This window comes from Triticum aestivum, chromosome 5B, assembly GCF_018294505.1.
Source record: "Triticum aestivum cultivar Chinese Spring chromosome 5B, IWGSC CS RefSeq v2.1, whole genome shotgun sequence".
In the NCBI taxonomy this organism is placed as follows: Eukaryota; Viridiplantae; Streptophyta; class Magnoliopsida; order Poales; family Poaceae; genus Triticum; species Triticum aestivum.
In genome coordinates, this window is record NC_057807.1 from 587540907 (window position 1) to 587565455 (window position 24549).

At 45.4% G+C, this 24549-nt stretch overlaps 2 protein-coding genes across 2 annotated transcripts; both read left to right on the forward strand.

The window, feature by feature from the left end:
* Positions 1-554: 554 nt before the first annotated feature.
* Positions 555-2140, forward strand: LOC123117031 (CASP-like protein 5C1). The gene is made up of 4 exons (XM_044537885.1): positions 555-571; positions 695-965; positions 1249-1381; positions 1491-2140. The coding sequence occupies exons 2-4, from the start codon at positions 823-825 to the stop codon at positions 1683-1685; spliced, it is 471 nt and encodes a 156-aa protein (XP_044393820.1). The 5' UTR covers positions 555-571; positions 695-822; the 3' UTR covers positions 1686-2140.
* Positions 2141-13843: 11703 nt separating this feature from the next.
* Positions 13844-14847, forward strand: LOC123117032 (uncharacterized). Its single transcript, XM_044537886.1, has one exon. It carries the CDS (start codon positions 13959-13961, stop codon positions 14496-14498), a length of 540 nt encoding a protein of 179 aa, XP_044393821.1. The 5' UTR covers positions 13844-13958; the 3' UTR covers positions 14499-14847.
* The last annotated feature ends 9702 nt before the right edge of the window (positions 14848-24549 follow it).

Here is a 24549-nt window from a genome sequence, read left to right on the forward strand (position 1 = left end):
CGTAGGGACTACCTTTCTTTTCCTGTCTTTTTTTCCTCGTCCGTCGCGATGCAACCGCAGCCATACAATGCGGGCAAAGCACATCATTCTTCCTCTCAAGGCTGTCATCCCATCCTCTGTCCTTTTTCTTCCAGATATTGTCGGATTCCATTGCAGAGATTATTCTCCACTCTCATCAACTTGCTCGAACAGTGACCGATCATTCAGACCACTGGCACTGTGCCATGCGGCATCCACCTGAAGACACGAGAGCCACCGCACCCGTCACCGCCCCTTGTTACGACCGTCGACCAGTCATACTCATATCGCCGACCCCGATCTCGCACCTTCGCGTCTACGTGCGTGCCCGGCGCCGCCACGTCTCCCCACGTCTACATTGCAGGGACGTCGTGATCGGCGGCCAATACTCTACGCAGTGTCGTGTACACGAGTGTGATCCAGGTGGAGACGGCGACGGGAGAGAGATCGAGACCGGGAGGCGGCAGCCATGGCGATCAAAAGGCTCTCGAGAAAAGCGGAGAATCTAGAGGAAGAGGAATCAATCTGCTCCCCTCCCACGCCGGTGCCCCCCGTCCGTCCACCCAAAGCCCTGAGCTTTTCATCCTGTCCCCCCTGCCTTTTGTCCCCCCCTCGCGCACTCGCACTCGCACTCGCATCATCATTCCCTCCATATATCTCCTCTGCGTCGTCGCAGGATCGAGCCGGAGATAGCAGAGCGCGCGCGTGCGAGGCCGACAGGTGTGCGGGACGAGGACGGCGGCGGCTGCGAGTTTTGGGCGCGCATGGGATGAGACGGCGGTGTGAGCGCGTTGCTTCCAGTGAATGGATCGCGGGGGGAGCGCGGGACCCGGCGCCGTCGGTAGCGCCGGCAGCCTCGGCCTCCGGATCGGGCAGGCCGCCTGCTCGTCGGCGGCGCTCATGTTCATGTCCGTCGGCGTCGAGTTCTTCAGCTACACTGCCTTCTGGTATGTACTCCATGCCTCTCTCTCTCTCTCTCTGATCTTCGGTTTATGCTTCAGCCTTCATGGGTGCAGTGATCAGCAAGTTTGGAGAAGTGTAAAACGAAACATTTGAAAATGAATTACATGCGTAGTACGTACTATGCTATCTTTCTTTCTCCGAAGACATGGAAATATAGACCTCTCGTGGATCTCCTTAGATCCTAAAAACATGGAAAATATGGTATAAAAAACATGAAAATATGTTGAAGACTATCATTTGTTCTAAACTCCGTGCAAAACATGGCAGCTTCCTGGTTACGATCATGGGCCTGCTGGTCCCGTGGAGCTGCACGCTCGCCATGATCGACATGTACTCCATACTCGTCGGGTGCCCGCTCCACGTGCCCGGTGTCATGGCCATCGTCGTCGTCGGAGACTGGGTATGTACCACACCACGTAGCCAGCATCTCCCCCTCGTGTCAATACCCGATTCTTCAACCTTACTAGTGCTATAAGAAGCATGCTAACATATACAGAATAAATTTGCAGGTGCTGTCGATACTGTCGCTGGCGGCCGCGAGCTCGAGCGCCGCCGTCATCGACGTCCTCCTGGAGTTCCACGGATCCCACTGCGCCCCGAGGCTGTGCGAGAGGTACCAGCTCTCTGCCATGATGGCGTTCCTGTCCTGGCTCCTCACGGCCGCGTCCTCCCTCTTCAACCTGTGGTACATCGCCTCCAGGTGAGGGTGGGTGGTCGCCGATGAGGTCGCCAGACTCTGACCCGCTGAAGCATCTCTGAATTCTACTCTGTATATCTGGAAGGAAGGTTTTGTATGTGTATAGTAGCTGGAAGGAAGGTTTTGTATTCAGATTTCATAAACCTGCCACTGACTAATTAGCCATTCTGGGCATGATGGATGCCGAACTGGTAAATATTGTTTGAAGTTAACATTCCACTTTCCACACGATCAGCTCTTTGCATAATAGGGTAGTATTATATTTTGTTTTCGTTTCTGGTCAGTACTACATTTATAGAGATCAGTATCTCGAGAGTTTCTGCAGAAATACAAGAGGCTGCTGAAGACGGAACATACGTAGGTAGTAGGCTGATGGATGTTATGTTTTTGTAGCGCAATCTTTTTCATTTTCTGAGGGAATGGCGACCATTTGTTGGTGGAGATTTATCGGTGCAAAGTAGACATTCCAGCATGTACAGTGGTGCTATCTTAGCGATGTCACATCAGACAAATGTTGAGGTGTAGGAAAGAGAAGCACGCGAAAAGCCTTTGCCTTCTCTTAAGAACAAATACCTCACCACATTTTTATGAACTAGAGATAAGATTAAGAGAACAACCATTGGGCATCATCTTGTTTGTTATTTCTAGATTACGTGGCACAATCAAGATAAGATTGTCTTATAACCCACCGTACATGCCATAATCCACCTCAATCCCCACCTTACCAAGCTCATCTTCCACCATCTACCCGTGGATAGCTTTGCGTCAAGCTGACAACTAGTTCCGCAATTCTAATTGTTTAATAAAAAAGTATTTGATTAAAAAAATTAAGAATGTTTTGTAAGAATATATAAATCATTCTATTACGCATATCTGAAAAAAGGTAATTCAGAAAAAATAAAAACATATTATGGAAAAGAAAAAAAAAGTTCATGAGTATAAATTTTGGTCACATATTTGAGAAATATTCATAATGTATTTGTGACCCAGATACTGTAAAAATGTTCATCCTGTATTATAAAATTTAGAATATAAATAAATTTATAAAAATTGAAAAAAAATGTAAATAAAAGAGGAAGAATAAGATTAAAAATCCTCTAAAAATAATGAAAAATAAATTAATGAAGATAAAATGCGACACGCTAATGCGCAGGCTGTCCCAAAGCAACATATTGGGTACGCATGAAATAGGATTTGCACACGCTTCGGGTCTTTAAGGCTTCTTGCGCCACACGGGTTGGGGATGAGCACAAAATGCAGATGTTATGATTTTTTTAGGTAAACTCGCAAGCTTTATTATGGTGTCACAGCGGTTATAGGGACGAACAAAAAATCACCGGATGGCCTAACCAAGTATGGCGGCCAACCTGCAGATGTTATTTGTGAGATGGCCAAGTAGAGGACCATCACAGTAAAGGCCGGCCCAGTAGAGCGCTTGTCAAAGGCGAGATGGAACCCCACCACGCAACGTGTGATATATAGCTCTAGCTGTTATTTGCGGGTATTTCTATTCATCGCCTTAAGCAACAAACTTCGACGTAGGCCAGGTTCAGTAATGCTCTCATTGTCCCATGGCAGTTGGTTTCTAAGAGAAAAAAAATGGTTGTGTTGTTCTTAAGAAAAGCATGTTAATGCTTGCTCTTTTAGATTACGAGCTAGCCTGCTTTTCCTGATTTAAAAAATATATGTTTGCAATCAATATTCATATATTTAGGAATTTTAAAAATGTTGCTGAATTAAAAAATCATGAGTTAAAAAAGTTCATGAGATTAAAAAACCGTGACAATGTTAGGAAAGTATTCAAAAAATTCAAACATCAAATAAAGAGGAAAGGGGAAAACCAGGGGAAAATCAGACAAAACTGAATAAAAAAGAACCCGTTTTTACTCTGTGGAAAATCCGAGTGCTGTCAGCCGTTCGATCTCCTCTATGCTACATAGTTTTTACCACATGTCAAATCTAGAAGATTTCATGGTTGGGCTTTAGCCCTATGGATATTTTGCACAAAACTCAAAACAGACTTCTATTTTGTTCTATATATACTCTTCCATGTTTAGACTCCTCTAGCTTCTTTTTCGAACGAAATAATTTCCATTTTTACTCGGTGATTCTTCTTTGTGTTCAAGGCTATGATGTACCTTCATAAACCACATTTATGTTTGCAAATACATCAGTAGCTATCCTTGTTATTTTCTATTAAAAACTGTAATATGAGACACCTCCTGGAGTAAACATGCTCAATATATTTTACTTGAGTTCTGCATCTTATACTTCATGCATTGTTGCCTCAAATTTTCATTTGCCTATAGTTGTAAACTTGTAATACATTAATAGTATGCCGATCTTTTGTTGTAAATTTGATTATCTGGGCTCTCAAGTGCAATGACTTACTAGTAAAGTAAACATGGAAATGAAAGGCCGGTCCCCATGATGCCATGACGGCCCAAAATTGTCTGAAGGCTGAATACACCATGACGGCCCAACACTGATTGCAGTATACACGTATTTTGTGCTGTAGGCATATTATTCTACAGAACTACTCCTCAAAAACGTTCTTATACTATCAGACGGAGGAAGCTAGTGTTAAAAACGGGGACGGAGGGAGTAGAGTACTAGACGTGTACTCCTACAAAACAAACATATACAGCCACACTATTGACTCATGCAAGCTACGGCAGAAAGAAATACGCACGTGCTCTTTCTTCTCTTCAGCAAAAGGCCGAGTGGTCGCTCGGCATTCTGTCCCTCTCTCACGGTGGCCACCCCATTTGTTGGCCGGCTTTCCAGCCTGGGCGCCGTCCTTGCATTCCGCCAAGCAATTATCACACACCGGTTGCAACCACAGCAAGGACGATTGGATTGGATTGGATGCATGATGCTGGATTGATCATTCATGCACACCTAAAAAACAATGCTGCTTTGATGCATGTTGCAACACTTGCGCTGCGCTTTTTCATTTTGCTGGGGTCACCTGCGCTGCACCATTGGCATGCACTTTTTTTTGCCTTGCTGGTGGTAGTGGTAGCGGTGCTCCCCACGGCCCCAGACAGTCTCAATCTTGGGCATTGGATTCATCCAAATGATAGGTGCACATTGGATCACAGCTCCGTTCCGCTGGAACGTAACGACTGCCTCCGACCGTGCATTCAGTCGCCGCTGGCGTGCTAACTAATTACTAATATTTGGGCGATATTCGGTATCTCGCCTAAACGCCTAAAGTTTTCTTCGATTAGCACGAAGGAAATGATTGACACCTTTCCTCAAACAAATAAAAATGATCGAGACCTACGCATGACAAAGAGATCACGTTCAAGGATAGTAAGATCCACTACAGACTACAACATTTATTTTAGATCGGAGGAAGTATTTGTTTTTCTAACGAATAGATTTGCAAGCTCATTATACATAGTTAACCAGCATTGTTTTCGCATCCTTCCCATTATTGGACAGGACAGCTCAAGGACACCCGAAGGTGGTTCACTTGCAAATTTGGATGTCTGCTGGACGTGCTCGTTCACGGATGCAATCATGCATTTCTAGATTTTCGGTGTGCAAAACGTTTATAACCAAGGACCCAGTACACTAGTATACACCTTCTCAAAGACTAATGGATGGAGCATTGTCCTTGGGGTCTACCACATCTAGATGCATAAGCGTTAATACGAACGCGTTCTTGGAATAATCGGCGTTGCGTATATGCCAAATCTGTCGCTGTTAGCAGTACAATGTACAAGTACTACGTTCCTATTAGGACGGTAATGAAGTTATTGGAGCAAGAGTTCTTTTAGTATACTAGGAATCTGGGTAATAAAATACTGCCTGACTAATTAAACCATCTGAAGCGGTGACTAGTATCTTTACTACAGCCAAGGAGCCAGCCAGCTAGTAACCAAGAAAGACAAAGAAACCGCTAAAAAACAATTTAAAGAATTAAAAAAATGTATTTGCGGATCAAGACAATCAACTCGATGATGGGAATGTGTCATAATATCTATAGTCCCGGGTGTTACTGTAGGATCCAGTTTAAATACAAACAAGGTTGGCTCGACAAGACGATTCTTTGTTCTCATAAACTTAGAAGTCGAGAACTTTTTTTCTAGAATATACACGAGCCTGCATATTATATTGAAAGAAGAAAAGGCGAAGAAAACCCTCCACCAAGGTTTACAGAAACCTATTTTACAACACTGATCAAGCAGCCTCCACTAGGTAAACAGAAGTCAAGAACCTTTTGCAGGGTTAGCAGAGTAGCAAACTAGGAACATGCCATTTCTTCCTTGTGGCTTCTCCTATGTATGATGTCTCCTTTCCATGCATTTTATAAACTTCGCATTGGCTATTTTGTCAGCACCGCAGATTTGGCAATGATCCAAATTAGAGACAAATGCCCGAAGGGGTGTATTTTAATGAATACATTCTATTTTGAAGATCTAGATCAGCATCTTGGTTCGTCCTTGTCATTGCCTCCTCAAACCCGCAAGGGGCCGGTGGATGTGGGCTGAGGCCACCCTGCATCTCTAACACAAACCATATAAAATTCTTAGGCTTGTACATGCAACATTTGTTGCTTTTACTAGCTGTAAATATGAATTTGGGGCAATTATCTTACATGTTAGAGCAAATATCATGGAACCATAATCATTTTGTGGCTAAAGTGCCACAAAACCATAAATAGTAGACATTTAATCAGAAAACCATAGCTCGATTCACAGAACTCAAATCTTTCATTTTAGGACGCTTGAGTTTTGTCATTGTTCATGACATTCCAGACCCACCAGTAAACCGCAATGTGGAAAATGAGTAACTTCACTTGGGTTTCTTTTAGTGACCGCCTTGAGCATTTCCCGACCTAAAATGCTTTTTGGAAAGACTGGAAGAATAGTTATAGTGTTATACCAACTTTTTTGAAAAATGACCAAATTGTTGGCTACATTCTTAAGCTCGAAATTTCAAGTACCATAATTATTTTGAAAAAAAATAGTTCTAGTCAACAACCTTGAACTGAATATTCTGAGAAGTTTTAACCCGCTCAACAAATTAAGAGAAACTCCAGTCTTTGTTTTTCAGCTATAAGTTTGGTTCAAATTTGGCCTAAAACTAAAATTGCCCAAAAATTTCTAGAATACCAACAACATTGGTCAGAGCATTCAAAATCTCAACTGATTACAAATTTGGCTTAGAATTGGCCCAAAAACTCAAAGCGTCAAGTTTTTTTCTTTGCACAGTTGTGGTCAGTTTTAAGGCGGTCCACTACAGAAGAAATTACTCTTTCGCCATGTGGCGGATCAACTAGTGGACATGTGATGCCAGAAATAATGTCAAACATCTTAATCCAAAAGACTTTTTTTTTTGAAAAGGAGGATAAGTCCTAAATATTTGGATCCCTTGAGGTAATTTACCCTGGAATTTGTGATTTTCTGGCAAATGTTTATAAACGTTCCGACTTTGTGAAAGCCTTGCCGTTATAGTTGTAGTTTTGTGATATTTGGTGTACATGTTAAGCACATCATATTCCTCAAAAGAAAATGTTAAGCACATCATCATAACAAACAACCCACTGAACTTAGCTGATAAAATATTCTAAACAGATCAGAAAAATAAGAACAAATACCCACCTGACAGGGTGACAAGCTGACACAATGCATCGAGCACCATTGATTAATCAAGTCAACCCGTTGGTGCCACTGGCCTCTATTCCGTTTCCAGCCGTACGAAGCTTGCACGGTGCTATCACCATTTTGCCGAGATCAACGGGGCTTGAACATTACTTAAACGATCGCTGAAACAAAACCAGCAACGGATGACCAACCCAGCACCTAGAAAACATTGGCATACCACTAATACGATGCTTTTTTAGGGTGCACGGACGCGCTGGCCTATCATCCGCCGTACCAGATGCGAGTAATATACCCCGTGAACGCGTATGGCCACGTTGAGATCCGAGGCCGCCCTGCCGTCCAAAGATTCGGCATGCCGCCCTCCGGCCCGACGCGCCGGCGACAAGATCTATACCACGCACCCCCTCTGCAACCACCGTTGCGTGCGCATCGGTCGAGCTCACCTTCCTCCAGCGAAAGTTCATGGAAGTTGTGCTCCGTAGACGCGAAGGCGCGAGCCGGAGCAACGGACAGGCTACGACGCTCGGGATCGGATGTGTCGGTTTGGTGCGTGGGAAACCCCTGGGGATTATTGGCCCGGCCGGGGCGACCAGACCAAGTGGCCCGTCGTGCAGCGCGGGTGGCGCCCCACTGTCCGGGCAGCGGAGCATGCACGTGCGCGGCGCCACCCGACGTGGCCGATGGCGGCTAGCGGCTCGTCCTCGCTGCGCGCATGCACGGCACCACGCGGGCACGGCGCCTCGCTGGCTGGCCGGGCCGGTAGGCGACGCCCCGGCCCTGCGGTTCAACTACGCTGCCTCTCGGCTCGATTGGTGGGGGACTGCTCATGCATGGTGGAAATTGGTGTCGTTTGTCCCCTTTGGCGTTCTTGGCGATGATTATTACATGGTCTCGCGGGCTCCCAGCAAGCACCTGGTTCTTGTTTGGACTGACCTCCGAATCTACGATCGATCTCGTGGAGCGGAGACGGGCACGATCGTGGGCTGCTTAGAATAGTAAACACCGTATCAAAATGCAAGTTCCTAGGCATATGGGCAGGGTCGTGAAACGGCTTGTCGTTTCTACAACGAGTGTTATCTGATAGTATGATACACGACAACCTATGATGGGTAATGCATGTCAGCTGGTTTCCATATGCGCACAAGTACTGTAGAAACTATGGACAAGTAAGGTTATGGGCATGCATGCATGCTTTCAATGCTATGGACAAGAAAAAAGATACTATGGACAAGAAAGCTTCCCGGCATGCCTCGGTGGTTTGACGTTGTTCTTTGAAGTGAAACTCCCGTAGATTTGCATGCATGTGCGACCCTTCAAAAATTAAATCTCAACGTATTCACGCACCAAAGGAAGGTTACACTTACACGCACGCAGTACTGGGTGGACGTATCCACGCACGATTCATGTCTGGTTTTAGGGGGTTGAGCCAACAGATGCAGCGAGACTGCGAGAGTCAACCGCGCTTTGTTACGTTGGGCAACGGACGATGACGGAACCATGCACGCTGCACGCACACAGACAAACCGCGGCCGTTGACACAACCTACCCGTACGTATAGCTAGCAAGCTAAATCGAATCAGACCAGTGGCCCATGCGGCCGGGCACGTGAAGTCCGTCAACTTTGCTCCGCCGGGGGCGCCACGCGTACGGCCGTGGCCCATGACGAGACGCGGCATGGCGCCGCTCCGGCGCACCCACCTCGCTCCCGGATAGGAGACTACGCGCAGCGACACGCTAGACTCTACATGTGCCTACATGCCTACGTGCATGAGAGCTAGCTCTAGCGCAAGCTTTGGCGAGGCTTTTGGCCTACCCGCAACCGAAAAAGCTTACTGACGCAAACGATGCGAGGGGATATTCCAGAAACTTCTGCTACACGCTCGTATAGCTCTTTTCGCCAACTTGGCTCTCTGGCCTAAATAATCTGAGGCCCCGTTCGGTTTGGAGTTGAAGAAACCACAGGAATGGCAGAGGATACAGGAATGCCACGGGAACACAATTGCTAAAACATACGAATCAGTACTTAATTCATGAGCTCTGCGGTTCAAACGTTCACACTCTTGTCCCTGGAAACGTTTTGTCATCTAAGCTAGATGAACTTTTTTTTGCGGGTAAAATTAGATGAACTTTTAAAAATGTAAAAAATATACAAACTTAGCCCTCACCAGCTTGAAGGGGTTTGAGCAGGATGATTTTCACACACTTGCAAACTCAAACAACAAAGGAAGTTCTAAAAATAGTGGATTATGAAATTGGAAATTTAGTTAATAAATGAAACCTTAGAGACGGAGAAAATCATAATGGTTGAGATCGGAGGATCAGTAAGGCAGAGGGGGCCTTGGAGGCGATGGAGTCCATCAGGTGTTTGATACTTTCAGAAGCAACAGTGACAAGTGGGGGTGGCAGCACCGGAGGATTTTATTTTTGGTGGTGCTCCTCGGGTGCCGAGTCATGACTTTCAGGGTGAAAAATCTAAGGTCTGACCTTTATTGGTTGTGCCTGACAATTGCCTTGCTGAAGGTATTGTTTTGAGAGCTCGGTCTTTCTCCAGGATGAAAATCTATGATCTTGAATCCGGCGACAAGGGCACTTGTGCACTATTTTCTTCTTGAAGGCTTCGCTTTTGGAGACCATTTACGTTTTTCAGGTGTTATCTTCGGTGGTGGTTTGTGTGTTGCTACTGAGAGGAGTTGATCACTGTGGCGAGATCTTTGTTTTTTTTCTTTCTTTTTTGTTTTCTATTCGGGCTATGTGCATCCTGGATGTCTTTGCGATATCTCTTTGGTGCAGAGGCTAGGTGTAATTGGTATCTTCGCGATACTAACATATTCCTCTTTTCAAAGAAAAAGAAACCTTAGAGAAAATGAGCATTTGAAGATAATGTCGAAAAGTCATAGAAAACTTAGATATATAAATGACAATAAGGCAATAAGTTCATGAATAGCCATGGAAAATCAGGAAATATGAGATATTTTCAGGAATGTTCATTAGAGTTTTTCAAAACAAAATCCAGAATAGCATAGATTTATCAGGGTATTTGTGATCTCTCATAGTAGCATAGATTTAACAGGGTTTTTTATGTTATTTATTATGTTCTAGGGTTCACACTTTCTTGGTAATATATCTAGATTTTTCCATTTTTTTCTTTTAAAAATGAAGCATGGTATTTTTCATTAAATAATTCATTTTCAATAGTATGCATGTCCTTCCTATTTTTTTTCCTTTTAGTTATTCATTTTTGCGTGTTTTTTTATTTTTGTGTACTAGATCTCACCCCATGCATCGGTCAAACTGCTTTGAGCTGGATGAGAAATTATATTGAACCGCTTGTAAAGTTAAGGATACGCTTATCATGTTTTATAGTTTAGGAACAAAAATAAAACTTGGTCATCCGTTGATAGACTATATCACTTAGCTAATATATCCTACTAATCTCGTAGCACACAGCGAATTGAGCATAGCTCAGTTCAAGTTGTACATTTGACATGGGTGCTCGTAGTTTTGTGGTTTTATTTCAGGATTTAAGGGCTTTATTCTTTCAAGTATTGTGTTTCAAAAAAAAAGAACATCGTATCACATACTATATTAGTTCAAGTTGTACAGTTGGCATGAGTGCTTGTACATTTGTTTCCATCCCTCTATGCCTTTTCACAGCCTTCTCGCATAAGAACCAGTCAACCTCTAACTCCTCTTCACCGACGATGTTATTGTCATGTCGTCCCTGGCTCGGTCTTATGAGCGTGCCCACACCTCGGTAGGCTCATCGTGGCGCGCCTGTCTCGGCCTCAGACGCTGGGGTGAAATCGACTGATCCGAGTTGCATTTCAGACAACTAATAAATAGCAAAACTGACAGGAAAATAGAAGTCACTGGCTAGTGTCATGATTGTTTGGAACCAACACTATGATCCATCAAAAGAGCAGTTCGATGTGGCATTAACATTTTTGGTCTTGTGATGAGTATCGAAAAATGCAATACAAAACTTATTCAAAAATGATCCGAGTTGCATCCAAAAATGCTTGCATCCACATTACAAATAATTACTCAAATGTTGGTCTTGTGGCGAATAATTATTCAAATTCAACACAATACAACAATCATCCACATTACAAATAATTATTCAAATCTTAAATAATGCAATACAAAACTTGTGATGAGTACAAATACAAATGAATACAAAAAGGATTCACTGTCCAGCCCTTTGCCAATGGTGCTCAATGAGATCCTCCTGAAGTTGAAAATGTGTGTCTGCATTTTCAATCTCCTTGTATGTCTGAAGAAAAGATCTAATGCGGTTAGGGTCTCTAGCTGGTTTGACACGGCTACCCACATTGTCATAGAAGAATTCCAAGTTCATTCCTCTCTCATCTTCAAGAATCATATTGTGAAGGATAACACAGCATGTCATGATATTTTTCAATGTTTTCTTATCCTAAAAACAAGCAGGACGACGGATAACGGCAAACCTACAATGCAAAACACCGAATGCTCTTTCAATGTCTTTTCGGGCTGCCTCTTGCACCCTTGCAAATTCACACTGTTTTTTAGTTTTGGGTTCTTTGATGCTCTTGACAAATGTGCACCAAGGAGGTATATACCATCTGCAAGATAGTACCCTTTTGTGTATTCATGCCCATTGATAGTGTAGTTGCAAGCAGGAGCATCACCACTAGCAAGCCTAGCAAACAAATGAGACTGTTGCAACACATTGATATCATTGAGAGTGCCCGGCATAGCAAAGAAGCAATGCCAAATCCATAAATCCTCGGATACGGCCCGTAGTACAATTGTTGCATCACAAGACTTGCCACAATACATTCCTTGCCATGCCTTCGGGCAATTTTCCATGTCGAATGCATACAATCAATGCTACCTAGCATGCCAGGCCAACCTCTCCTCTCATTAGATGTCGTCAACTTCTTTGTGTCATCCTCGTTGGGTGCCCGAAGATACTCAGGACCAAAGACACGGACGATCACTTTTGCAAATCTACGCACGGACTCAATTGTAGTATCTTCACCAATGCGAAGGTACTCATCGGCATAGTCAGCCGGAACGCCATATGCAATCACCCGCATAGCTGCGGAGATTTTTTGATATGCACTAAATCCCTTTAAGCCCGTAGCATTTCTTCTTTGAGTAAAATACTGGCAATTTGCCTCGCAAGCTTGAACAAGTTTCACAAAAAGAGATCGGCCATTCGATACCTTCTCTGGAAGAGGTGTGGTGGATATGTAGGATTCTCCGCGAAGTAGTCTTGCATCAACATCTCGTTCCCAAGATGACGATTTCGAGGAATGCAAAGACGCCGTCGGTCGATCCTCGCCTTCTCTTCCGGTTCTCGTCTTCGTGCTCCTTCACGGCAAGTGGCATGACTAATGTCTGCTGCCGAAAGTTGGCAAGCATGGTCTCAACATCCGAGTCGTCCGAATCGGTGAGCAAGAACTTCTCGCACGGGCTCAAATCCATCTACATGCATACCGGCGCGTCAAGGAACTGTAGCGCTCGCCCGTAAACATCACAAAATACGCACTAACCGGTGGAGGATGTGGCGGGTGATCCCGGGCGGCGACGAGGGGCGGGCTCGACGGTGGTCGATCCCCGACGGCGACAGCGACGAGGGCGCTCTTCTCGCCGGATCCGGGGCTGCCGGTGAAGCGTGACGGCGCGGGAGGATGGTGGGCGGCCCCGCCGCGCGTTTCTACCCACAGATTTGGCGGAATTACCGGGGGCGGAGGGGTGGAAGGAAAGGCGGTCGGCATCGGAAGGGGATGGGGAAAATGCACGTGGGCTAAAATGTCCCTCCCACCAACTACTTCTCTGTGATGCAGGGCACCGCAGCCGCGACGGGTAAACCCGCGTATTCGCGGGTTGGGGCCAAGATTTTGCCGCACCCTTTAAAAAATTTTGCGGGTTAGGACGGGATGCAGGGTCTGATCGGGTAGGTTTTTCCGCCCCGACCCGCATTTGGCGGTTATTTTTCGGGTCGGGGCGGGATGCGGGGTCTGCTAGAGTTGCTAATTACCTCTACTGCGAGTTGCAAGCTACAACGCTGTACAACCTCCCTCACACTGATTGAATCATTTGTTCTTCACAACCGTTGGATGCTAATCTGGGGAAGTGAGCTGTCTTGTTGGTTTGTTTTCCGAATGTGTTTCTTCCTTTCTGAAGAACGCATTGCCGCGTCTGATTGTACGTACATATTTGGACTGTACCTCACCATGTTTCGTTGTAACTTGTACTCCGTCCATTCCCGCGTACAGGCTGGGCGGGTACACCATCTACGTAGTCCAACTTAACCGCGTACAGGCCGGAGCTCACCGTGAGCTTGATTTCGAATAAATTTCTACCTCACCGAGTAGCCAATTGACTGTGATCGCAACGAAAAGCCCGCCGAGTCCACGCCATTCGCTGGCCGCAACAAACCTCCAGCCAGGCTGTGCTGCCCCCACCCCCGGCTACACGACAACCCTCCCTCTGCCTCCCCGCTGCGTCTCCCTCAGCCGCCCCGCTATATATACCATCGCCGTCTCCGGCAGCAACCACACCACGCATTACATCACCACAGACAGAAACAGCGGAAACAATAGAAGAACCAGGCAGAAGCTAGCAGCAGCACACACGCGACGACCAAGAGACATACAGAGGCGTACAGCGGGGAAATGGGCCTGTGTGTGTCATACGACGCGGCGGCCGACGGCCCGGCGACAGCCAGGGTGGTGCTCCCCAGCGGCGAGCTCCGGGAGTACTCGCCGCCCGCAACGGCAGCGCTCGCGCTGGAGGAGGTCGGCGAGAAGGGGTGGTTCCTGTGCGACGCCGACAGGATGGGGTTCGAGGGCTCCCTCGCGGCCATGGCCGGCGGCGAGGAGCTCCAGCCGGGGCAGATCTACTTCGTGCTCCCGAGCGACATGTTGCGCCGCCGCCTGGCTCCCGAGGAGGTGGCCTCGCTTGCCGTCAAGGCCAGCGCCGCCCTCGTCAAGGCCGCCACCGTGCCATCAGCCGGCGGCCGGCGCCGGCGAGGCTCCGTGGCGCCGCTCGTGTTCGCGCCGTCCGAGGAGGATTACTCGGCCGAGGATGCCTTCACCCTGGCGACGTTCGCTGCGAAGCCGACGGTGGCGCAGAAGCGGAGGGTGGCGTACCGAGGCGGTAGGTCGCCGCCGCGGTTCTCGCCCGACTTAACCGCCATCTCCGAGAGCGAGTAGAGGCGCATGGTACACGAGACAGCCGACAAAAAAAAGGGCGCATCGTTGCACATAGCCCTGCCTCGCCTGGCCACGACTGACGCGTGGGCCCGTCCGCTGATGCTAGATCGGACGGCGGGGACGCGGAGATAAACGCATCAAACGCTTGATAGGATGTGGATGTGTGGAGTGTGGGGTGGCCGTGGTAGAAATAGTCGCGTCTTCGGCGTTGTTAATTCAAATGCCAGAAGCACAAGGAAATGCACATACATATAGGCATGTCAATGTAATGTAAATATCGCACCCGCATAAAAAATGTAGATACTGTAAAAAATGATGTGGAGTATGTATGCTCGGTTACTGGGCTGAATACCTTGCAATAATTCATGCCCCTCTCAAATTACATAGCTAGATCAGATTTTGAAGATACCTTGCTGGAATTCGTAGCCCTATGTAAGTTATAAAGCCATATATGATTTCGGAAATATATTGCAGAAACTGGGGCATCTCTCGCTGAAATTTGGGAACCTACACAAATTTTGTGGAGTCATATACGTCTTCAGAAATATATTGCAAGAATTTGGGCCGCCTCCGCAAATTTTATGGAGTCATGCATGTCTTTGCAAATAGTTTGCGGAACCGAGTCACTTCTTTAAAATTTATGGAATTATGAATGACTTTAGAAATATTTTACAGAAATTTAGGGCACATCTGCAAATTTTATGGAGTTATGAACGAGATCAATTTCTTTTGAAGGAATTACTGACCATTCTGACATAAATTTTCCCTTTCGGAGAATATACTACGAAATTACACAATTCCTCCAAAATTTACTTTTGCCCTGAGAAATAAGTTGCTGGAATATGGAGTCGTTCTGCAATACTCAGAAAGTGTGAGGGTACTACGAGAGAGAGAGAGAGAGAGAGAGAAATAAACACGTGGTTTTTCTTCCCTTGGGGAAAACGCCAGATCTGTCGCTGCATTCTGTCCCGACCCTCTCTCTCTCACACACACATGGTGGCATCCCCATTTGTTGGCCGGCTTTCCAGCAAGTGATTATCACAGATCGGTTGCAAGTTGCCACCACAGCTAGGACAAATTGGATGCATGATGTTGGATTCATGCACACCTAAAAGAATTGCTGGTTTCATGCATGTTGCAACACTTGAACTGCACCTTGGCATGCACTTTTTGCCTTGCTGGTAGTAGTGGTGGCCCCCCATGCATGGCCCCAGGCTTTGGATACATCCAAATGGGTGTAATTTGAATTGATTTGCTTCACAGCTCTATTTCGCTGGAAGCGTAACTACTGAGTGCGATCGTGCATTTCGGTCGCTGCTGGTGTGCGTCCTGGTTAATAATTCGACGATATTTGGTATCCCACTTAACCTGTTTTCTTCGATTAGCACCAAGGAGATGATTGAGACCTACGCATGACAAAGGGGTCACGCAATCAAGGATAGTAAGATCCTCTGCAAAACTATTGTTTTCTAACGAACATGTCGATTTACAAGCTCGTCAATATATAGTTATGAGGAATGTTTTCGCTTCGTCCACATTATTCGCAAATACTGTTGAAAGAACACCCGATGGTTGTTCAATTTGCATATCTGGATGTGTGCTGGACGTGCTGGTCCACGAACGCAATCATGCATTTCTTCGTGACATTTCTAGATTTTTCGATGTGCAAAACGTTTATAGCCAGGGACTCAAATTAGTACACCTTCAAAAACTAATGGCTGGAGCATGTCCACCAGGTCAACCACATCTAGATGCACATCTGAAACGCGGGTCCGTAACATAATGAACACACAGCATCTTTCATACGCGTTCTTGGGAAAAGTCGCCATTGCGTATATCCGAATTGTGTCACTGGCAGCAGTACAAATACTTCCCTGTTAGCATCATGTGTCTCTCTTCACTCTAGTTCACACCACGGTAAAAACAAGAGTTCATTAGTAGGAATCTCAGTAATAAAATGCTGCCTCACTAATTAAACTATCTGAAGCAGTGACTAATTAAGATCTTCACAACAGACCAAGGAGCCAACCACCTAGTGATCAAGAAACAAGAAAAAACAGCTACAAAACAGCATGTAGAACTGTAGTTGTTGAAACTATTAATTTGGCGGAGCAATGCAATCAAGTCGACGATGGAAATGTCTGACGATACCACCTCGGCTACTTGCTTAAGTTAGTGTACTAGTTTATTTTTCTGGAGTAGTAGCAGTTCAAATACAGACAAGATTGACTTGACAAAACGATTCTTTGTTTCCATAAACTAGACCCTTCTGCAGTGCTAGCAGAGTAGCAAACTAGGAACATGTCATTTCTTCCTCATGGCCTCTCATCCGTATGCTGTCTCCTACCCTTGTCGTTTATTTACTCCCTCCGTAGCAAAATACATTACTCAACTTTGTATAAAGTTAGTGCAAAGTTGAATCATCTATATTGAAACGGAGGGAGTACTTCGATTTGACCATTTAGTCGGCGCAACAGATTTGAAAATGATCCTAACCCGAGACGAGTGCCTGAAGCTTCCACGGCTGACCACACACCAAAACGCGCGTATTTTAATGAACACATTCTATTTGAAGATCTAGATAGGCATCTTGCTTCGTCCTTGTCATTGCTTGCTCAAACCTGCAATGGCCAGGTGGATGTGGTTCGAGGCCGCTCTGTGATCTGATCTGACACAAACAAAATAAGATTGTCTAGCAATATTAATTTGGTGGTTTTACTTGCTGTAAATACAAACATAGGGAAATTACCTCATACTCCCTCCGTTCGTAAATATTTGTCTTTCTAAAGATTTCAACAAGTAACTACATACGGAGCAAAATGAGTGAATCTACACTTTAAAATATGTCTATATGCATCCGTATGTGGTAGTTCATTTGAAATCCTAAAAAGACAAATATTTAGGAACATAGGGAGTACTAGTACAAATGCCCGTGAGTTGCAACGGGCAAAAAATATCAAAAAACCTATTCCGGCGTGCTAGTACGCGCCACTTTTTGTATCCAACTCTAACAAACATCACAAATGGCAGAAGATAACATTACACATAGATCTACTCCAATGGCCACGCCATTGCTCTGATTGGAGTTTGCCATGAATGCAACAGTAATAAATTTGGAGGAAGGTGAACAAACGGTTGCTGAAAGCAAACTGGTACAAAAAGATGAAAATGGTACCTTTCGCAAATTCGGAAATCAAGAAAAAGGCCCGTGTGTGGCAACGGGAGAAAAAGAAACTTAGCACCATCAGTAAGCATAACTCGAAGGCCCTTAGCAGACTTGCACGTACTAAATATGCAATACTCGGCAGGAGGGCAACGCTGACAGTTCCCTACTAACGCTGACAGTAAACTACAATATATGAATCCTAGAGGTCAAGGAAATGAGCAGCTTTTTTTCCATGTTTACGTGCTCTGATCGTGGTACTGCCGTTGTTGAAGGCACACATGTGGGCTCCACTCTCGACAACCGCTATGGGATAAACTCTGGCCATGATGCAGACCCTGCCACCACCGCCAAAGCTCTTCACCGCTGACGGATCAATCTGCATGACACATTATTCATGTTCAGTAGTGCGTGAAGTGAACACCAGGTGAAATGAAATAGCTTCCCAAACTCACCAGAGTTCTCAGAGATATCTTCTTTTCCTTTTGAAGATCAAATTCAAAGAAGCCTCCATAGGCTGGTGTGCATAGTCCTTGTCTCAATGAAGAACTGTGCAAAGAAAAAGAAAAATTCCTTTTACTCATGAAGGCAAAAACCATAAGCATTAACCTTCTTAGATCAGAGCACATGAGTATCATGTAAGTGAATAGCAGTGTGCTCCTATATGTTGTCAGAGGCTAGGACAATAAGTCCAAATGGCCCTATGCTGCCATGAACCGATGCACCCGCTTCCCGGCAATGCTTCTTCACGTCCAAAAGTCAGGCAGGATCGAAAGGATTGGCGCTGTCGATTGATGTCATTTCAAAATCTATCTCGACATCAGCCTGTTTCAAAAGAACAAAGTGTCGGATTTGCCACAGTTGCTCTGAAAAATATACAGACCACCTAAGCATGCCAGTCCTTTTGTTACCAAATATGTAAATTTTTTATATAATTCTAACTTCAGAAGACCCTACATCTTTTACTGGCCTGAAACTTTTTGAGGTAATTTTTTGTTTGAATGACCAAGGAGGGCTTGTTTGTGTAAAGGAAAGTACCTGAAAACTGTTAGTTTGCTTAATCTCAAGTAGACCTTCCTTCTGTCAGTTTGTCTGCTCGTTCACTTTTCATAAATCTCCCTCCGATTCAGTCGCTGATGAATGATTTTGTTACAGAAAACTAACTTTACAGATTGCATGCTTGTAAAAAATAATACACCATAATGTTATTCTGTTAATTAGTGTTCACATCACAAGAAAACATAACTGGACATATACTAAAAATAAAGAAAGGTTCCTGCAACTCATAATATGACTAATTTGTTTGGACTGGAACTGAACCACTTTGAATAAAAAATAAACATTCGCAGGCAAGACAGCTGCAGCAGAACTTGAGACACGGTGTTACTCTTGTTCTTGAGGCATATGGTGCATCAGTACATCTCATGTGGCTAGTGCACCGTTTGTGGCCATAATTTACTTTTGTGCAAGGGCTGCCATTTTGTTCCAAGGTAAGTAACAGGAAATAAGTTTTGCTATCCAACTCAGGCATTTTTTGGGTTCAAAGAATGTATACTACCTCCATTGCAAAGACATGTGGATGTGATCAACTCGTTGCAACTCTTTAAGTCAATTGTTTCCTTTTGGTCTTTGATTCAGAAGTTGTTGTATCAGACTATGTTTCCGCTGTAAACAACACAAACAAAAATTTAAGTTATGCTATGTGCATTGCAATGGGAGTTTAAGAAAAATCAACTACCACCCCCTCCCCAACCCACCCTCGAAGTTCAAAATCTAAACATTTGATTCATCTGTATGCCCATACATGTCAATTGGAACTTTATATTATTAAAGCAACTTTAAATTCTAAGATTTGCAAGCTTGAATATTTTTACATGTCTAGTTTTCAGAAACAAAAGATTGATGTTTGCCTGCAATTATATCGAGTTTTCAGCTTTAAACTTCATTGTCAGTCTACTTGTACATTTCCAGTAAGCCCATGTGCCAGCAAAACTTCAGCCACTTCAGCTGAATGGGGCACTGTATACGTTGGCACAATGCCCAGTGTTTTTAATGGCCAGCCTCAAAAGATAGAAGTACTTTAGCATATATGTGTATGTTCAGACCAAGAACCCTTGCCAATTCCAACAATAAATACATGAAAAGTACATGTGATTGAAGTATACTACAGAAGAACCTCGAGAGAGTAACTATTGTCAGCCAGTTAGAGCAGAATACAAAATAAATATTGACAAGAACAACGTATATAACATTTTGGATCATGAGTAAGTTAATACATCCGTTCCCTAACTTTATGTAAGAATCATATCTGACATTGTATGGCTCGTATGTCAATAGTAGTTTGTGTTCTTTACTTGGTATACATATCAATGCATATTTGAAATTTGAATGCTATTAAGCAAAGAACATTGTAGAAACAAAAATCTTACCAAGCAACCAGGGAAGATGAAGACTGAAAAGTCCGAGAAAATAAAATAGTTTTTGGATATCAACCTTTTCTTATCTTTCTCTCCAGCAAACTTTTTGAGAAGCACTGGAATGATGTAGATAGGGACTTAGATTCCAAAGTACTGTAGTAAACATATGTGGTATATTCTAAGGTTGCACCAGAGGTATTGAAAGTAGATCTTCCAATATTACACTCTATTCTTTTAATAAAAAAAATGTGTCATTTGGTCTCTTTACATCAAAAAAAGTCTGGTTTAGATTCAGGATGAACTGCATTTCTGCTTGCATGATACAAATACTCTATTTTTGATATATAGACACGGTAATTTTCAATCGCATCTGAAGGAAAGTCTACAGCAAAAACAGAGACAACTCAGAGATGGTTTCAGATAAATACACGGTTGATTCACTCGGAGTAACTGAATGAAACAGTAAAAGAAGGGAAAAACATCGACACAACTAATCCCATTGAGCAACAGGCGCCCTGTTTAAATATCCTCTCTCTCAAGTCAAGCAGTGAGCACACCAAGCAACGACGAGGACTCCATGAAGCTGGAGTAGAAGCCACTGCTAGCTAGTATTCACACGCTAATTGTTCTATCTAAATAATCAAAGCTTACTACTTATAAGCAAGCCAACAAATGCTGCCGTCTTGGCAGTTGGCTTTCTAGCTCCACGCCTCCGCTCGTGACCTGGCGGCTACCAAAAGCAGACATAAGTAGCATTTGCGGCCGGCAGCACTTTTCGGGCGATGCGGCCGTAGCAGAACAGGTGGACGCCTGGCGTGTGAAGGAGCATCATAGGAGAGCAGGCGCGGCCCAGTCAAAGCATAGGCGGATGCGCGCCCGGAGGCATCGGAGCCCCTTGGTGGCGCGCGCATGGCGAGTGTTCGGCATCACGGGAGAAGTGGTAGCTCCGAAGGAACACCTGCCGCCACTCCAACTGCCGCTCCCACTACGGATGTACTCCATGTACGGCCACACCGTCGTCACCATAGGTCTTCTTTTCCACCGGGGGATGTACTGACGAATCCGGCGGTTTTGGCGGCTGGCACGTCTTCGTTGGGGCAAGCTCATCCCCACACACCGCCTTCTTCTCTTGCTGACCGCCGCCGGAACAACCCACTGCCCCTCAGCCGCCTCCTCTCTGTTTCCCCTCTTCTCTATTCTCTCTCGATTCTCTCCTTTGACTTTCGCCTCTCCCTGCAGAATTACTCGCTCCAAGCCATCCTCGCCCGCGCTGGATCCTGCTCCAGCGACCGAGCCACGATCTGATAGGGAGAGCCGACTTTATTTTTATTAGGGGCAGGGGTAGGGGTAGGCTCACCGGTGGGGTGGCGGCGGCGGCGCGCGGTGGCTCGGCGCGGCGGGGCGCGGCGGAGGCACCGGCGGCCGACGCGGCGGCGGCCAGCGGCGCGCAGTGAGGCGTGGTAGAGGGTGGGAGGTGGTGACGATGGGCGAGATGGGATCGGCGGATCGGCAGGCAGGCTCGTGCGAGTGTTTTTCCTTTTTTTCCCACGTACCGATTCAGGTTGACTTACTATGAGGATTGCGGGTTGAATACCCAAAACTATATGGGCTTTTTTACAAAACTGAAGACGACGTACCACCAGAAGCGATAGCTAGTTTATTAGTAGGTAAAGATATGTTAGAGCAAATATCACAAAACAATTTTTTTTGCAATAATCATAAAACCATAACTGTTGTGGCTAGGGTGTCACAAACCACAACAATAGTAGAGTTTTTTGTAGATACAAAATAATTCTAGCATGTGTCTAGTCGGGTTCAAGGCGGTCTGACCGAGGCGAAATCAATCTTTTCCCATGTAGCGAACCAACTATTGGGTTTGTAGTGTCAGAAATAGTATCAAACATCTTAATCTAAAAGATTTGGATTCTGTGAAATAACTTGCCCTAAAATTTGTCATTTTATGATAATTTTATTAAAAAAGTTATGATTTTACGAAATAGCCATATATGTGATATCGTGACATTCATCGTAACAAGCATCACATACTTTTGTGCGGAGAAAACCTACGATCTATTCATCATACTTTTGTGCCGCATGCGCCATTTGTGCCGCATGAGCCGCTGGTTGTGTTTTTTTGTTTTTTATCTAGGACTTGTTGAGCCGTGTCATCAGCAGAACCCTGTCTGGACCTGTTTGTGCGTCTGTGTGTGGCGTGAACCTTGTTAATTTGTTGGACGTTGTGGCTCTGGTAGTTGCTTTATATATAAAACGGAGCGAAAGCCTTTTCCAGATAGTATAAAGAACATCAGAACTAAAATTACACCCATGTCCATAGACCACGTAGCAACAGCTATAAGAGCATCTCCAACAGCCGCACTATATAAGTGCCGCGTTGAAATATTAGTGCTTTTAGCGCGCGCTGCCGATCCGGGCGCTCCAGCGGAGGCGCAAAACCGCGCGCGAGGCATATCTAGTTCAGCGCGCGGGCCGAAATGCCATCATGCGCCGCTTATTTGCTGCGCCCGCTCCCGCGCGCTGGACTCTCGAGCGCTCGCTCGCAACTCCACCTACCCATCCAGCCGCTGGCGCCGCCGCCGCCTGCACCACCTCATTTCGTCCTGCGACCGTTCCGGCGCTTCCCCGATCTCTCCCCGCGCAGCAGCGGCTTCCTCCATCTCCCTCTAGTCACCGCTGCCCGTTGCGTGCGGAAGTTCTCCGACGAACAGCGCCCGGCCGCCCACTGTCGCTCGGTGCCCGCAAGGTGTTCGACAAAACGCCCGCAAGGTATGTATTGCTTCCAACTTCACATTTTTACATGAATTTGGTGCATGTTGTTTGTAGTTTTTTATAGCCTAGTTTTTAACATTGTAGATGAGTTCGTCATATGATTCTTCCGAAGAAGAATTTGATATGGAAGAGGAGGAGGATCTTGCAATGATCCTAGCTATGCACATCAATAAAAAACCGAAGCACGATGGTTCGGTTATGGGTAAGCGGAAAATTTGGAGGGATAGGATCGATGCACACAACAGATTGATGAGGCACTATTTTATAGAGAATCCCACATACCCTGAGTCGTACTTTCGACGCCGGTTTAGGATGAGCACCGAGTTGTTCAGGCACACTGCAGAGAAACTGGCGAGCCATGACCGGTTTTTTTAGCAGAGGAGGAATGCCGCCGGAGAGCTCGGGCATAGCACCTTTCAGAAGGTGACAGCTGCTTTGCGTATGTTGGCATACGATATCCCCGTTGATCTAGGTGATGATCACTTGGCCATGGGTGAGAGCCAAGCCATCATGTGTGTCAAGCGATTCGCAGTCGAAATTGTGCAAGTGTTTGGCCCGAAGTACTTGAGATCTCCCAATGCTGAAGACGCCGCAAGGCTATTGGAGATGAACAAAGCTCGCGGGATTCCCAGGTATGCTTGGTTAAATAGATTGCATGCATTGGAGTTGGAAGAATTGTCCAAAGGCATTGGCATGGGCAATTCCACGGCCAAAAAAGGGTTCCACTGTAATCCTTGAAGCGGTGGCCGATCAAGAGACTTGGATTTGACATGCTTTTTTTTGGAATGCCTCGATCTTTGAATGGCATCAACGTTGTAAACCGCTCACCACTGATGAATAAGATTGCAAATGGTGAACTGCCACTGGTGCAGTTTGTAGCTAATGGTCGTACATACAGCTATAGCTACTATCTTGCGATGGCATCTACCCAAAGTGGCAAACATTTGTGAAGCCGTTGGAAAAGCCGGAAGGTAAGAAAAATCTTGATTTCCACAATGCTCAGGTGGCGGCTATAAAAGATGTGGAGAGAGCTTTTGGGATTTTGCAAGCGCAATTTGCTATTATGAGAGGATCAGCTAGATTTTGGGATCAAAAGATGCTTTGGTACATAATGCACGCTTGTGTGATCATGCACAACATGATCATCGAGAATGAGCGTGGCCAAGATGTATACTGCTCTCACTATGAACTCTTGGGACATCCCGTGCGAGTGCGGCGGAGGACTGAAAGGGTGACCCGTTTTGTTGCCTCCTATCATGCCATTCAACGTCCGGCAGCGCATGATGATCTTCAGAAGGATCTCATTGAGGAGTGGTGAGCTTGGAATGACCGTCAAAGAGCATCATGATTTGTGCGTTTGATGTTGTATTGTTGAACTAATTGTTGTATTGATGAAAGATACTATTTGTTTGAATTGTAATAATAAATTGAACTATTTATTGTTGATTTATTTTGTTTGTGTTTGATCTTCTGTACTTGTGTTTGGAGTGCATATGTTGTTTGTGCGAGAACACGCGCTGCATTATAGCGCGCCTGCTGGAGCTACATGCACGCGCTGCATTTAACGGTGTTTGCTGGAGCCAGCGTTGTGCGCCGCGCCAAACCAGGCGATCGGCGCGCTGCAAACTGGCTTTTAGCGCGCCGCGCGTTGGGCGGCTGTTGGAGATGCTCTAAGCACTGGAAC